The 17,832-nt window shown below is 43.3% G+C and overlaps 1 protein-coding gene across 1 annotated transcript in view; it reads right to left on the reverse strand.

Moving 5' to 3' along the window:
• LOC122805378 (uridine-cytidine kinase-like 1) overlaps positions 1-17,832 on the reverse strand; it is a 1,023,926-nt gene that overhangs the window by 271,897 nt on the left and 734,197 nt on the right. The window contains exon 11 of the mRNA XM_044075479.1: positions 12,905-12,967. Coding sequence (XP_043931414.1) covers positions 12,905-12,967 — 63 coding nt within the window. The remainder of the gene's footprint in view (positions 1-12,904; positions 12,968-17,832) is intronic.

Raw genomic sequence — 17,832 nt, forward strand, 5'->3', positions numbered from 1 at the left:
TATTCTGCCTTACTGCCATAATTAGGAAACAAACTGGTAAGTCTATGGATTGGTTTAAGTTTGATTCAGAACATACGTTAGGTAGAAAGGACGGGTTTGTTCGTAGAGACATTCTGTCTTTGTGGAACAGCATTATAGGGGGGTTGAAAGACAATGCTTGTAACTCCAAAATTCGCCTAGCTGAAGTGACAGCTATTAAAAGAATTGTCTTCCGGGTTAAAAACTTCAGATCACAGGATAATGCAGGTTCAAAAGGGGGAAGAATCATACCAGATAACACAAAATTCAGGTCCCATGGTGCTAGAGGTGGTTTAATGGCTGGTCTTAATAAAATGGTACCACTCAGGAAAGTTTTGCAGTCACGTTCGGCCCCAATTCACCTATATGGAAGTTTGAGATTGCTGCGAAATGAACAAGAATAGTAGCTGCAGCCGCCCTCTCATGAAACAGTTTTGCCAAGAACTCCAGTATGGCCAGTATGGAAGGTATAGGGGCAGAGAAAGGGTCAATATGATTTATTCAAGGCCCAAGAGGAAATTCTCTTCCATTTGCTGATATACAATTTTCTAGCTGAACTTATGAGCTGAAATCAAGATAGGTTTCACTGAAGGGGAAAGGTCAGGTATCCTGGCTATGTTTAGAATCAGAGAAGTCAGGCTGTCAACTTGAGGGTTTGAAGAGATGGATGGAGCATTCCCGACGCACGAGTCAGAAGATCTGGAACTGGGTCCAGAATCCAAGGCTCCTCCTGGAGATGAGGCCAAAGGAAGGAGAACCAGATTTGACGAGGCCAGTAAGGGGCGACAAGTATCATGGTCCTTCTCAAATCACTGGCTTCCTGAAGAACTTTGGGTATCAACTGGAAGGGAGGGAAGACGTAGAGGAAACCCAAGGGCCAATTGTGTGGAAGTGCATCCCATTATTCTCCCGGAGGGGGGATTAGGGCAAGATAGCTGCTGCATTTGGCATTCATGGACATGGCAAAAAGATCACAGCAAGGCTGGCCCCATTTTTGGAAAATCATTTCTGCTATCTCTGGTTTCAGGGACCACTCGTGAGGCATCAGAATCGCCCTGAGTTTGTCCGCTATCACGATGGATTTCCCCGGGATGTGCGTTGCTATCAGAAAGCGTTGGAAGGAGGAAGCCCACTGCCATACTCTCAGGGCCTCCTGACAAAGGGGGTTAGATCTGGTTTCTTCTTGTTTGTTTATATACCACACGACCGACATATTGTCTGTCTGTATTGCAATGGTTCTTGGTGGAACAGTCTCTTGCAATGCTTGCAATGCTAAAAGCACCGCTCTCATCTCTAGGAAATGGATATGCAAGTAGACCTTGTGATCTTGCCAAGTGCCTTGGACTGTCCTTCCCTGATAATGCTCCCCTCTCATCTGTGAAACGTCCGTGGTCACAGTGGCTAAAGGCTGTGGAAGAACAACGGGTTGACCTAAAGTCACATGAGTGGAGTGAAGCCACTAACGAAGGTCTGTCCTGCAAGATTCTGTTATCATGATTTGGTGGGACATGGGTAGTTCCTGCATGGACCACTAAGAACAGCAGTCACTGTAGAATCCTCATGTGGAGCAGCGCAAATGGAATCAAGTTTATTGCTGCTCACATGGTCCCCAATACTTCAGAACTGTTCTTGCTTTTATTAGTAGATGCTCGATGGTGGCAGTTAGGAGCCAGTCGTCTAGGTATGAAAACGCTCGTAATTCTAGGTGTCTTAGGTGAGCCATGACTACTGCTATACATTTGGGTGAACACTCTGGGGGCTGTAGTGAGAGCAAACGGCAGAGCTCAAAACTGGTAGTGACTGGCTCCCAGCCCAAAGCGCAAATGACTCTTGGATCACATGTCCATTTTTATGTGGTAGTACGCAACCTGGAGGTCTACAGAGCACATCCAATCATCTTGTCCCAGAAAGGGGAGCACTGACTGCAATGTTACCATCCAGAACTTTGCCTTTTTTACTGATTTGTTTAATTTGCTGAGATCCAGGATGGGTCTCCAGTCCCCTGTTTTCTTTGGGACTAAAAAGACCCTTGAGTAAGTGCCAGATCCTATTTGGTCAGCGGGGACTGTTTAGATGACACTTTTGTCTAGCAACTTCTCTATTTCTAGAGTTGCTTGTTCCCTCTGACTGGGTAAAATGTCTGGGATGTTTTTTATGTTTTGGACGGGAAAAGAAAAGGGTATGGAGTAACCTCTGGATACGATGCTTTATACCCATTTGTCTTTTATCTTTAGCCAGGCTTCTGGGTACAAAGATAAGCGACCCCAGAATGCCTCCCAAGAAGGTCAGGCGGGTCTCCTTTCAGGAGCGCTGGAAGGGCTCGACAATGAAGGACTCCCTGTTGCCCTGGTTTTGTGGACCCCCCTCTACCACGTGGCTGGCGTCTTCCATTACTGCTTCCCCCTCTGCTCCTGGGGGAAGTATCACCACGTGTGTCTTGAAAAACTCTCTGGGATTTTCAAACCCATATTTTTCCTCCCTTTTGACCTTATGGATAAGGTCTAGAAGGTAGGGAAAAACAAACGCCTACGGCAAAGAGTGTTTTCCCTTCTTGTTCACACCTGGTTAGTGTGTCTAACTTTAGGCCCGAACAAGGACAAGCCAACGAAGGGGGTTGTAAAAGGAAGATTTAAAGGGCTCCGCAAAGTTACACAAGCGCATCCAGGAATGCCTCCTTAGGGAAATTCCTGAACCCACTGTCGTACTTGCTCCATCAGCTGCATAAGAAATGAGTCTCATGGTGGAGTTTACCACTAAATTCAAGGTGGAGAGCTGGGAAGAAACTTTTTCCTGTTACCCCCTCAACTACTGAACCCTGGAGAGCATCTCCTAGCTCCTTCAGATCTCTCTGCAATCTGGTAAAATGGGTGAGATAATTCAAGGACCTGAGTGCAAATGTCGTTGAAGAAAAGGTACGCTTTCCGTATCTGTCCATCGTATGAGACTCTGGAGGATGGAAAGAAGGTGACGTCTCTGACAGCTCCTTCCTGATGACCACAGCCGCCACCACCATAGCAATTACTGGGACACCTTTCATACAAAAGTTTTTATCGGTGGGGGATGTAAGGAATTTATTTGGCCTCCAGGGGACAGGCTCCACTAAGTCTGGAGACTCCCATGCCTTTCAACAAACTAGGTCCACTAGTTCATCGAAAGGCAGAGATGCCCAAGTGGCAGAAGGGCAAGACCCAAAAGCCTTCAGGTAGACAGACTCCTCAGAAGGGCTAATGGGCTTCCAGCCACCTCTCTGCTTAAGTATTTTTAGGATGTCTACAAAGGAGACATCCTCCGAGGGTGACCATGGGGACCCTTCTGACTCATCAAGGTCTGTGTCAGATGTGACGATGATGAGTCCAAATGTTTCCTCTTACATGGTTTCTTACGGGGAACTTCTTCAGAAGGGTATTCTGGAGAGGTTTCGGAAGAGAGGGATTTACCCAATGGGGCATCCTGAGGCCCAGGGTCTCCGTGTCTCTGTGGATGCAGTGGTGCCGAGATGGACACCTGCGCCTCTGGGGGAGGAATGACTGAACTTGAGAGTGGAGCCATCTGTGGAGACAGCACTCTCCTCATCATCTCGAAGGCCCCCTGCCCCTGATCTGAGGAAGCTCCCAGCTCTGAAGAATCAGAAGGCATCCCCGGAACCAAGGGGGTTGGCTCTGAGGCCAATGTAGGAGCAGAGCACAACCAGTGCTGAAGCCCCAAGAGGCAAGTTCAGAACAGACAAATGTCAAATCAGACTGTCCTCCCCAGACCCTACCGGACAGCATCGGCTCCTAGACTCCTCGAGTTCAGACAGAACAAGGGATGTCGGCGCAGTAGTCGGAGCAGAAGATCCTGGAATAGGTCTCAGCTCAGAAAGTTCCACTATGATCAGTTCCATACATTCCAGCTCCAAAGAACCAAAGTAGGACCGGAGGAGGAATCGATGGTGACAGGGCAGGCTTAGTTGGTTCCGAAACCCTTTGGGCTGGCTCCAACAAAGGTTTGGCAAGCCCCGGTGTCCTCAAAAGTCTCCACACCACACGATCCACATCATCATCTGAAAGGCTCCTGGAGGATCGAGTGGAGGGAGCAGGGGATCTGGAAGATTGCAGGATTGGAGATCTCAACGTTGGAGAAACTGGTTCCAGTTCTGGGGTCCAGCTCCGAACTTGAAACACCAACGGTTCCAACACTGAAGGAGCAGACGTGGAAGGCTTCTCGGGCCAGACAGGCTTCGGGTCCAATGAGGAAATTCTTGGCAACTTTTGAGTCTGCTCAAACTGAGCCTCCGATGAAGAAGAACACTTACCTGATCTTTCAGATTTTTAAGAAGGGGAAGAGGTCTGTTTGGAAGGACTGACCTTCTTCTATAGCTTCTGAAAAGGAAGTTTTCAATAACCCCCTAAGAATCAACTTATATTTCCTTTTAAGAACCCCGTGGCTAAAAAAATGGCAAATGACACAAGATTCTTGGAGGTGTAATGCTCCATGGCAGTATACACACACAGTATGACTGTCACTCACAGACATTTTCTGACTGCATTTTGTACATTTCTTAAACCCAGAGGGTTTAAGCACAACAACTAATATATATATATATATATATATATATATATATATATATATATATATCTATATCTATAAACAAACACACAAAGGGAAAGGCCCTCTAATTTAAACAGGCTGAGCAGCCCTCTAACAAACGAGCTAGCTTAGTTAATGGAAAATCCATCAAGATAAAACAGTTCAACAAACTTGCTTAACAGGAAATATTTAACACACGCACTAAGGGAAAAGCCCTCTAACTTAAACGAGCTAGCTTAATTAAGAGAAAAACAACTAAAATAAAACAGCTCTTTAACAAACGAGCTTAAGAAGAATTATCTAAACACACACTCTCAGGGAAAAAGCCCTTTAATTTAAACGGGCTAAGCAGCCCTCTAAGTTAACTATCTAGTTTGATTAAATATAGAACACTTAAATTTAAACAGATCTCAAACAACGAGCTTGTCAAAAGTTATTTCAAACACACGTGAAGGAAAGCCGGAATACGGTAGGAAAAAAGGCCTTGAGATAAACGACAGCCAACAATCAAACAGCAAGGTAATGAGCACAGCAAAACTGCTAAAAGGTTCACCAATTAAGTAACTAATCCCAAAGTGAGAAATAAAAACTAGTACATTTTTCACGAAAAAGCAACTGTAAAGAATTCACTTAGCCAGAGCCAGTGTGAAGCACCCGATCTTGTTTAGCAGCAAACGAGATCTGGTCAGTTTCCTAGAGCATCGTGGGATAGGATATCAGCCATGAGCTAGATGAAGTCCTCGAGCTTTTGTATAAGGCAGATTCGACCAGTACACAATGAAGGCGAGACAGGACAACATCACATCAAAAGGTTTATTCCCCAAATGTAATTTACTTGCCCAGCAATAGAACAGCATTAGCTGACAGTTGATCCTTGAAAGTCTGCAAAAAGCGCTCTTCTTGGTGGGCACGAATGCTTTTAAGGACTTGGCTCTCAACTTTTAGTCAGCTCAGCCCAAGCTGACTAGGTACATGGAAAGTGCCATAAAGTTTTGGAAGCTGGCTAGCAGGATATAACCTATATAGCTTAGGCTATACTGTAGCAGTGTTTATAATGCTGAATACCAAGTCGTTTATACAAGCAATACATATTCTTACTATAATAGCCCCCCCCCCCCCCCCAGCCTCGGTGGTACAGTGGTAGCATTATCGCCTCACAGCAAGAGGTTCTTCTGTTCGATTCACAACTGGAGCACCTTGTGTGTGGAGTCTGCATGTCTTCCCCGTGGTCGAGTGGCCTCCGAAAGACATGCGTGAATGGGCGTGCCTTCGCTGAAGGCTGGGCATCGGGCTGGCAACTCGGCACCATAAAAAATCTACTGCCAATCATTAGCTGACCGGAGTTCCGCTTTGGTGACCCCTAACCGGAAAAAGCCAAAAAGACAAACGACAATAGCCCCCAAAATAGCCAATGCTAAAAATAGTGGTATCTGACAACAAACTTCTGATATTACAAAAATACCAGGTTTCTTAAAGGGGCAATACCACAAAAAATAATAATAATAAAAAAAAAAAAGCTATTTTTTTAAAAGGACAATATTCTGTGTGGAAGGGTTCCAAGCTGAGGACTTATCTGCCAGAAATAAAGCTGAAGGCTGTCAGCTGCTCCTAGGGTGGCCTAATGGTTAAGGTGTTTGCCTTGCAAGCAAAAGGTGCAGGGTTTGAGTCTTACAAGGGATAAATGGCTAGGCTTAAAATGGCTCGCAAGGGCAGTTAGCTTAGTACTAATCTATGAACCTATGAAGCCTCTCAAGCTGCTTCATCAAAACGCAGCAAGAAAATACTGAAGATTCTTCACTCTGACTGCTGATTTTCTCTCCACAAGGCTGCCCAATCAGCAGTTACAGTGAGTGTGGGAGGGAGTCAGGGTTTTTAAAAGCTGTTTTACTGCAGCAGTCGGAATGATAAAAATCTATGCATGGCAACAGCTACAGTAAATTTATATGGGACTCGTAATAATTGATGCCGGTTAAGTGACATTATAGGATAGTCAATATCTTCACACAGATGGATTACTGACCGATTCAGAAAATGGCAGGGTGATGATGGGCATTGTTGAGCAGAAAAACTGCTGCAATTGCCCTCTTATGATAGATAAAAATACTTTATACCCAAAATCAAAAAGGTAGTTTGATACAATGAGATAGATCATCGTCGTTGCAATTTTCATTATAAAAAGCACTGACTGCAGTATGGAATGCATCATAAAGAATGAAATGTCTACAATACAATTTGCTACTAGTGACCGTCTCCAAAGCACTACACACGTGCTCTTCAAATGCTCTTTAGGTATGTACATCAGTCTGGATGAAGCCCAAGACTGTGTCCCATACAGAACACATAAGCCTCTACTCAATATAACTTAAAACAGTAGTAGAATATATTTATACCACATAAAAGAATAGATCAGAAACATTCAACTAAAGTTACAACAGTGATCTACGACTGAGTTTGGGGACATCCTGTATAGCTGGGTTTTGATTCTCGTAGCCTTCATCTATATCAGTTTTGACCCTTGTGAATTCACACAGCTTCAATAGTATCCTATGGAACAAGTGGGCTCTTCTGTTGCCAAAGTTATCTTTTTTTTCCTGTATAAAAAGCAACAACAAAGTTGAGTTGTGTACACTTACTATAAATGTAGATGTTCGAGTGTATTCACTGTTGTAGTCATTACATTTGGGTAATCTGCTGGCAGGCTGCCCTCAGTTGGCCTGAATATCCAAGTCTTGGGTCCTGCGTCGGTTGCTGTATCCTCTTCCATGACGTCAGGTCATCAGGGGTATAAAAACATGCAGCCGACGACATTTTCTTCAGTTTTTCTTGCCCCAGATGTCAGGTGCCCCCCAAATGGGGAGCAAAAATATATAAATGCAATTGTAACAACATAAACTTTACCTTCATCTAAAAGCAAATACACCACAAAGGCTGTAGTATATAGAGAAGGAAAGAGTAGTTCTAGAAAAAAGGGGGATGGCGGGTGGGTAATCCGGACTGCAACAGTGAATACACTCAAACATCTACATTTATGGTAAGTGTACACAACTGTACTATGTTCTTCGTGTTTCACTGTTGCAGTCATTACATTTGGGTAGAATCCCAAAGCTATGGATGGGAGAGGCTGGAACTAAATAGTATTAGGAGCGGCTATAAGGCCCTGCAGAAATGCAGTGGCAAAGCCTGCCCTGGACTTAGAGAAGATTAGCAAATGATAATGCTTTGTAAAAGTATGAACAGAGCTCCAAGTAACAGCTTCTAAAATGTCTTTGGTTGGCACTCCTCTAAGAAATGCTGCTGAGGTAGATGCAGCCCTGGTGGAATGTGACCCGAATCCCTTGGGCACCGGTTTACCATGATGCAAGTAGCAGAAATGAATGCAGTGGCTTATCCACTTTGAAATAGTCTGCTTTGAAATAGCCTTCCCCTCTGATCCTGCAGCAAATGCCACCAGTAGCTGCTCCGACTTTCTTAGAGATTTGGTCCTGTTTAAGTAAAATCTTAGTTGTCTGTGTACGTCCAAAGAATGCAGAATCTGCTCCCCCTTGTTCTGTGGATTTGGGTAAAAAGTTGGCAGGTGAATAGTTTGGTTAAGAGCCACACTGGATACCACCTTTGGCATAAAGGAAGGATTAGTCCTGAGGGACACCCTGTCCGGGTAAAATGCAATAAAAGGCTCCACAGCCATGAGGGCCTGTAGTTCTGAAACCCTTCTTGTTGAAGTGATTGCTAGCAGAAAAGCTGTTTTCCAATTTAAAAACTTTACATCCGCAGTAACTGCTGGTTCAAATGAAGGCAGGATGAGCTCTTACAACACAAAATTGAGGTCCCATGCAGGAGTTGGTGATCTTCTGGGAGGTCTTACATTTTTGGTCCCTCTAAGATACTGTTTTAGCAGAGGGTGAGAAAAGATGGGAGGCTCTGTGTTGTAATGAGCCGAGATGGCAGAGGCATGGATTTTTATTGATGAAAAAGATAGGCCCTTGTCAAGCATCTCAGTCAAGTATTGTAAAATCGGAGGAATATTTGGCTTTGCTGTGTCTGTTCCTTGTGCCCGGTTCCAAGCACAGAATCTCTTCCATTTATCAGCATAAGATTTTCTAGAACTAGGCCTTCTGGCTTCCAAAATGACCTCCATCACAGATGTACTGAGAGGTGCTGTTTGAATAATTACATGATCAGCCATGCTGCCAGGTTCAGAGTTTGGAGCTGATTGTGCAGAATCTGATTGCTCTGCTGAGTCAGTAGATGAGGTATTTGAGGCAAGTACCAAGGAGGGAGTTAATACAAATTCCTTAGAATTGGGTACCAGTGCTGGCGAGGCCAGTCCAGGGCAATCAGGATCATTTTTGGTTTTCCCTGTCTGACCTTTAGTAAGACCTTAGGAAGAAGAGGCAGAGGAGGAAAGGCGTAGACTGATAGGTTTTTCCAACTGAAGGATAGGGCATCCACTGCCCATGCTTGTGTGTGATAAGTCCTTGTGCAGAATTTGTCCAGTTGATAATTTTGGGGAGAGGCAAATAGATCTATGTCCGGACTCCCCCATTTCTCTGTTATCATGCTCAAGACTTGTGGATCCAGTTTCCACTCGTGAGGATCCATAAGATTTCAGCCTAGGTCGTCTGCCAGAGTATTTTGTTTTCCTGGCAGGAATTGAGCTTAAAGATGTACTTGGTAAGTCAAGGCTGTGTCCCACAATGCCATGGCTAGTCTGCATCGGGGGTAGGAATGTGTACCCCCCCTGCTTGTTTATGTACCACATAACCGTGGTGTTGTCCGTCTTTATCAGTAGTTGTCCTGAATGAAGCAAGTCCTTGAAGGCTGTCAGGGCGTTCTGAACAGCTAATATCTCTTTCTGGTTGATACGCAGATGCATTTGTTTTGGGTTCCATATGCCCTGAATGCATCTCCCCGCCAGGTGGGCCCCCAAGCATATCTGATGCGTCTGTAGTTAGGGTTTGGGTGGCAGGGGGTAGAGTGAAAGACCGTCCTATGTTCTGGTGACATGTCTCTGACCACCAAAGAAACTCCTGTTGTAGGCAGGGAATGAGAGGAATCATTGTTTCCAGACTGCGACAATGCTGACTCCATAAACTTTTTAGATACCACTGTAGTTTCCTCATATGCAGTTTTGCATATGGAATTAGTAGAATGCAGGATGCCATGTACCCCAAAGCCTGCAGAATTTGTCTTGCAGATAATTGGGTTTTTGTTGCCATCTGTTTGAAGTAAATAGTCAGTTGCCTTTGCTTGTCTGGCATAAGGTAAGCCATCTGGGCAGTTGTATCCAAGCTTGCATCCAGGAATGCAATCTTTTGAGAGGGTACCAGCTGTGACTTCTTTTCGTTTATTGTGTACCCTAGGCATGTTAGAAACCTTTTTACAAACGCCAGATGTTGAAGAAGAATGCCCTTGTTTTCTGCTTGAATGAGACAGTCCAAGTAAGGATAGATTTGTATGCTTCTTTGTCTGCAAAATGCAATTACTGGTGCCAAGCACTTTGTAAAGACCCTGGGCGCAGTAGATAAGCCAAAGGGCAGTGCAGAGAATTGGTAATGCATAAAACCAGCCTTGAAGTGGAGGTATCTTCCTGCATATCCCAGTAAGGGAATCGTGCAGTATGCCTCAAGTCTAGAGTCACTAACCAAGCGTTCTTGCCCAGCATGGGCAGAAGCTGTTGCAAAGTCAACATTTTGAATTTTGGGATGTCCAAGAATGTGTTCAAAATCGATAAATCCAGTATTGGGTGCCAGGCATTGTCTTTTCTGGGTACCAGGAACAGTCGAATAAAACCCTTGCCCTTTTTCCTGTTCTGGTTGAACAGCCCCCATAGCCATTAGGGATGTTAATTTGTTTCTGTGCCTCTGCCCATTGATTTTGTGGCAGATCTGGCCAACTGTTTGGCATTGGCATGGTATGGAAATGAAATCTGTATCCCTGGGATACTATGTTTAATATCCACTTGTCCTGGGTTATTAACTGCCAGTTCTGAGCATGAAGTGCTAACTTTCCCCCTAAGGGGGCTGCCAAAAGATAAGTGCTTGGTGATGGCAGACGGAAGTCATTGAGACTGTTTACTGTAGGGTCGTGCTTTGTTTCCTCCAGATTTGGAGGTAGAGGCATCCCATTGCTTTCACTTGTAAGAACCCTGTGATTGGTATCTAGAGCCTTTTGAGCACCTAGATTTGCCCCGTGAGGCTTCGTCGTACACAGGAAAGGACCAATTTTTTGTAGGCCAGTGTCTACTGAATCTGGGTGGCTGCACTTGCAAAATTTTTTACAGTTTGCATAGATTTAGCTTTGTCTTCCATTTTCTTTAAAACCTCTTCTGCCTTATTACCGGAGTATCATGCTGTAAAGGTGCATCCAACAATTTAGCTTTAACATGATCAGGCAGATTTTGCTTCTTGAGCCAGGCATGCCTTCTAATCACAGATCCAGTAACTGCGGCCCTGCAAGAGGCTTCCAAGGAATCAAAACCACATTGCAAAGTATGCTTTCCAACCTGTTCTGCTGCATGCAATAATTCCTGTAATTCTTTATCTTCCACACATTCAGAAATCAACATAATTTCCTGTTTTAATAATCCCATAACATGCTGTTGATATTTAAGCATATGAAACTGGCAGTTTAAGGCCCTAACTGCCAAGGCTGCAGACGTACAAACCTTCTTTCCCCATCTATCCAGCACCCTGGAATCTCTATCAGAGGGGGTAGGATTCTTGGCTGTAGAGGCCTTTACACATTTGGGACCCTGTGGGATAGTTTCAGGATCAGCAGCAGGATTTTTGAATAAAAATTTGTGGGAATCAGGAACCCTGTAATATCCGTCTGGCTTACTAGGAGCCGGAGGTAGGGAATCAGGAGCCATGCTTGATTCCAAAAACACATCATCAACAATGTCTAATACAGGAGGTATAAGCCAAAGGCCTATACTGAGGAAGAAGGAAATCCCTAAGCCTTTTTTTTTTGATTCCGAGAAATCCTGGCTCTCCCAATGAAAATGTTCCCTTAAAGTATGCAAGGTTTCTCCAAAAGAATAATCCTCAGGAGGAGATGCAGATGGGATGGATTCTTCTGCATCTGAATCCTCATAGGGTGATATAGAAAATTCCTGATCAGAAGAGGAATCAGAAGAAATAGAAACCTGATCTGAAGATTCGTAATCAGTGTCTTGCCTAGGCCTCTTATCGGGGGTGGGGGGGTGGGAACCTCTGATTAAGGTAATTAAGTCTTCAGCCATTTTGATCATCTGTTTTTTAGGCATAGAGACCTGAGCACATGGCTCATGCGTCAGTTTTGTAGCCTTAGAAGTTGCTTTTGTCTTTGTTTTTGAAGCTGGTGTCGGTTTTATATAGAAATGTTGAGGCCTGAAAACACTCTCAGAAGCTGGTGCCTGCTCAGCGGCTCCAGACCCATCTGAGGGATAGACATCAGCGGGTACAATACTCTGAGAATCTTGTGGCATACCAGACTCTGCAAGGGTCTCGGTAGAGGCCTGCGACTCAAAAGTAGCGGGTATCAGGGGCTGCGAAAGCGCCTGAGTACCAGCGAACCGACAACTGGCTTAGGAGAAGCTTTGTCGTCGGGTTTGGACCTCGACGGTCTGTCTCTGTCCTTTTCTTTGCATTTTTTTGTGAACTCCGGTAGTCGGATTGCTATCAGATGACATTTCAGGGTAATTAAATCTGTTTCCAAAATATTTTGAAGCAAAGATATACCGACGCTTAATAGTGCGTTGGTTAAATCTAGCACAAAACTGACAGCAAGGCACGTTATGATCTGGGCCTAGGCAAGGAATACAGTACAAATGAAAATCCTTATGAGGTATTTGCTTCCCAAAAGTAATGCAATTATTAACTTTTACTGACATCGGCAAGGAGCAAGAAAAAGTTTCCCCAACGGGGTACTTAGATTTAGTTGAAGACTTCGACTCTGAAACTCGAATGCGAAAATTTTAGGAGTCGGCTGACCGGCATTTGCGAACTGCTTCTGCTTCGGGCACCATGCGGCAAGAAAGACTGAAGAAAATGGCGTCGGCTGCATGTTTTATACCCCTGACAACTTGATGTCATGGAAGAGGAGACAGCAACCGACGCAAGACCCAAGACTTTGATATTCAGGACAACTGAGGGCAACCTGCCAGCAGATTACCCAAATGTAATGATTGCAACAGTGAAACACGAAGAACATCTACAGAGTACTCTAACAAGTTCAAGTAGTAATGCAAACTTCTTTTACCATTTCTAGAATTCTGTAGCCTCCACCCACTGTATCATAAAGATAGATTCTTCAAAGGTACAAAATAACATACTCTTACCCTTTTTCCACTGAATCGCTTCCCTTCATACTGTGTTCCTTGAGGTGTTTCCACTGTAACAGGCTGCAAAGCACAAGAGTAGAAAAATTGAATGGCACACACTGTAACAAACATGGCACATCTGCTCTATTACAAAGGGATATTTTCATACAAATGCATCAAGCTATACTACAAGGTACAAGGGGTTTGTTTTTTATTTCTTAATAACGAATGTGCGAGCACACAACAAAAACACTGGTTTAACCTTAGTATTTCTGGCTTGTACTTCAAGAATGAAGTTCATTTATCTAGCAGTCACAGAAAGTGATCATTTAACTTCTGAATGTGCAAACAAATCCAAAGGGGTTAAGATCAAATATTGTTGCCACTCTCACAATAGAATGCAAATAATTTTGATTTGTGCTCACCGTAACATGCTTGCACGTTAGTCTTCTGATCAAATGTGATCACTGGAAAATGGTAAATCTATCATAAAGCAACCTCTTTCTCCAAACACACGTACATTAAATAATGATGGTGGGTATTCAATTCCTGCATGTCATACATCACAAATTACAAAAATAGCAACAAGAGTAACTTCAGAAATGGAGGAAAAAAACAAAGCCCAACTGCCAGCTAACAACATCTTTCTTGTGCACCATCCCTAAATGTGTAATATTCTCAACTTAGAACTAACTTGTAATTTATAAGTGTGGTACTACTGTACTTGTGCAAAACAAAAAAAAAAAGAAAAACTAATCAAAGAACTGCCAATGCCACCACTTACTCTGAAAAATAAAAGACTATGAAACTACTGTCAATATCTAAAACAAACAAAACTGCTATTATGACTTGTAAATTTAAGTAGCGCTCTGTCACCTTTGTCATATTCCTGTTTCCTATTTATTTACTTATATCTTCATATCTGTAACCTTCAGGTCCTTCCCCAGCTGACTTTTTCAAAAGAGACAGGGAAAGGGATATCACAGGCAATAAAAGAATGTATTCTTTCTATAGGGAAGAGCAACTAAATGGGAGATAAAGCACAGCTGTGTTAGTCGCACTTACCCATAACAGTTGTTGTGTCTTTCGGCTTTTCCTGGTTAGGGTTCGCCACAGCGGAACTCCGGTCCGCTAATGATTGGCAGTAGATTTTTACGTGCTGGCTTGCTGGGCCTAATGCACAACCTTCAACGAAGGAACGCCCATTCAGGCATGTCACCACACAGAAGACGTACCCATAACAGTAAATGTTCGAATTACTCAGTGCTGCAGTAGTCTTTAGGCTATCTGGGTTGTTTCCTTGTCTAGAAAACAAACAGCAAGCTTCACAAAGCTCTGTCCCTGACGCACCTTCACTCTGAGTCTCTGACTACTGACTGGCTAGCCCCAAGGAGGGAAATCAGCAGTCAAGAGTGAAGATTTCTTTAAGACTTTCTTGCCAATAATGGATGGAAATTGAAAATATGAAGAAGAAACACACAAAACCCAACTTTATATCCCAACTGCGACTACATATAAGGAGTAGGGGGATGGAGGGTGGGTGTGGCTCCTGCAGCAGTGAGAAATAAGACACTGTCCGGTTCGATTCTCAGCTAGAGCAGCTTCTGCGTGGAGACATGTGTGAATGGGCGTACCTTCGTTGAAGGTTGTGCATCAGGGCTGGTAACTCGGCACGTAAAAATCAACTACCAATTATTAGCGGACCGGAGTTCTTCTGTGGCGACCCCTAACCGGGAAAAGCCGAAAGACGCAACAGCAGCAACTGTTATGGGCAAGTGCAACTTATACAGCTGTACTATGCGCTCACCATTCCCTGTGCAGCAGTAACATTTAGGCTATATGGATTGATGATTAAAGCCTATGGAGGAGGAAGGATAAGAATCCAGGAGCCCCTGGAGAATAGGCCTAGGGAAACTAAACCTGGACCAAGAAAAGGAATATAGTTTGTAATGATTTGTAAAAATATGTAGAGGGCCATGCAGATGACTCTAGAATGCTCATACAGTCCACCCTCTTCCACTATGCCACTAAAGAGACGGCTCTAGTAGAATATGCTTTGATCCTGCATGGAATTGTTTTGTTATGGTGGGAATAATAATAAAGCAATAGCTGGGGACAACCATCTAGAAATTGTCTGTTTAGACACAGGATATCCCTTTTTGCATTCAGAGAAGAAATAAATACCTGACAAGCTTTTCTAAAGGACTTATTTCTGTCAAGAAGTACACAAACTGCCTATGTACATCCTGAGTATACAGAATATTTTCCTCTCTGTTTTTAAGGTTCTAGATAAAAAAAAGTAGAAAAAACAAGTAATCTTCGTGGTATCCCCGAAGTCTCAAAACAACCCACTAAACAAGTGTAGTGGGTCCAAAAACAAAACAGTGTAAGAAACTTCTCTGTGTGGAAGATTTTCAGTCCATATGTCTGTGTACTTAATAAAGGATTTTCGACTGGAAACAGACTGCCTGCCGTGCTTGCATTACTTTCGAATTAGTAATGCTGTACAATTATATATTTTCTATTATTATTTTTTGTTTTGTTTTGACTTAAGACGAGTTTAAGTTCGCTACTTCTACTACTATTGTCTGATCTGATTAATATACAGTGATTAACTAGAAATATATGGACTGAAAATCTTCCACACACAGAAGTTTCTTGCACTGTTTTGGATAAAAAAAGTAGGAGACTGATGGCTTGATTCAAAGCAAACTCTGAAACCACTTTTGGCATAAGAGAGGGGTTTGTCCTTATATAAGAGAAGGTTCACCCAACTATGCAACTCAAGATATCCTTGCAGATGTAAGAGCAATGATGAGTACAGTTTTCCAAGTTCATAACCTTAAACAAGCTTGATGAACAGGTTCAAAAGGTGGCAGTCAAATTCTCCAGCACAAAGATGAAATCCCAAAGAGGGACAACCTATTTAAGAGAAGGTCTCAGGTGTAAAAGTCTTTTCAGAAACTGTTTTACCCTAAACAAAGAAGAAATTGAGGGATCCATAAGCAGACATCCTGAATGGCTGCAATATGCACCTTTATACAAGAAAGAGAGAGGCAATAAGTTAATTTGCACAAATATTTGAGCACCAGTGCTACAAAATCCCTGAGGAGCCCCCTAGTTATTGGATAGGCATTAACTAGAAAATCACTTCTACTTAACAATATATGATTTTCTACTAGCAGGCTTTCCTTTAGTACCTGCTGCATGTCCTCATGAAATAACTGCCTAAAAGGAGTTCAATCATCCAGGCAGTCAGTTGAAATTGATTAAAACTGGGTGTAGCAAACATTTTTGAGTAGATTCAACCTGTGAAGGAGCTTGTGGTAACTGCCCCTGGCCAATTCGATAAGGAGAGAGAACCAGTGTTGCCTGGGTCCAACATATACTCACCACAATTATTTTTGGGGAATCCTGAATGCTCAGGATTACCCTGGATATCAATGGAAAATCATACAAGAACATTCCCCTCCAACAGAATGGAAATGCACTGGTGCAATTTTTTTAAAATTGTTTTAAAAGGAGGCAAACAGATCTACTACAGTGTTCTCCACAAATGGATCAGTTCCTGAAGACCCCACTCCCCTTCAATTTCCATTAGTGAGGGTCTGCCCTGGTCCTGCTCAGCTTGTCTGCCACTATGTTTTACTCTGATGGAAAGTACAGTTGTGCAGTATAGTACAGTTGTGTACACTTACCATAAATGTAGATGGTAGAGTTTATTCACTGTTGCAGTCATTACATTTCAGCCTGAATTCCAAAGTCTTGGGTCCTGCGTCAGTTGCGGTCTCCTCTTCCATGATGTCAGGTCGTCAGGGGTATAAAACATGCAGCCAATGCCATTTTCTTTAGTTTTTCTTGCCCCCCAAAAAAGGTAGCAAAAAATATATATATGTATATATACACACACATATAAACATGCATCAATATAAACTGTACCTTCATCTACAAGCAAATAATACACCACATAGGTTGTAGAAGATAGTGAAGGAAATATAAACTCCAGAATGAAAGGGGGATGGCAGAAGGGTAACCTGGACTGCAACAGTGAATACACTCAAACATCTACATTTACGACAAGTGTACACAACTGTACTATGTTCTTCATGTTTCACAGTGAATACACTCGAACATCTACATTTACGGCAAGTGTACACAACTGTACTATGTTCTTCGTGTTTCACTGTTGCAGTAATTACATTTGGGTAGAATCCCAAAGCTATGGTTGGGAGGCTGGAGCTAAACAGCATTAGGAGCGGCTATAAGGCCCTGCAGAACCGCAGTGGCAAAGCCTGTCCTGGATTTAGAGTAGAGAGGCAAATGATAATGCTTTGTAAAGGTGTGAACGGAACTCCAAGTAGCAGCCTCTGGAATGTCTTTGGTTGGTACTCCCCTTAGAAAGGCTGCTGCCGTAGCTGCAGCTCTGGTGGAATGATACCTAATGCCCTTGGGCAAAGGTTTACCATGGTGTAAGTAGCAGAAACGGATGCAGTAGCTTATCCACTTTGAAATTGTCTGCTTTGATATAGCCTTGCCTTCTGATCCTGCAGCATATGTCACTAGTAACTGCTCAGTTTTTCTTAGAGCTTTAGTCCTGCTTAAGTAGAATCTTAGCTGTCTATGTCCAAGGAATGCAGAATTCTCTCCCCCTTGTTCTGCGGATTTGGATAAAAGGTTGGCAGATGAATTGTTTGGTTAAGAGCCACACTGGAAACCACCTTAGGCATAAAAGTAGGATTTGTCCTCAGAGATACCCTGTCTGGGTAAAATATAATACAAGGGTCTACAGCCATGAGGGCCTGTAGCTCTGAAACTCTTCTTGCTGAAGTAATTGCTAGTAGCAGAGCTGTTTTCCATGATAAGAACACTTTATATCAGCGATAGCAGCTGGTTCAAATGGAAGCAGTGTGAGCTTTTCCAACACATAATTGAGGTCCCATGCAGGC

The sequence above is a fragment of the Protopterus annectens genome, chromosome 6.part1 (assembly GCF_019279795.1).
Source record: "Protopterus annectens isolate FY-2018-M chromosome 6.part1, PAN1.0, whole genome shotgun sequence".
Classification (NCBI taxonomy): Eukaryota; Metazoa; Chordata; order Ceratodontiformes; family Protopteridae; genus Protopterus; species Protopterus annectens.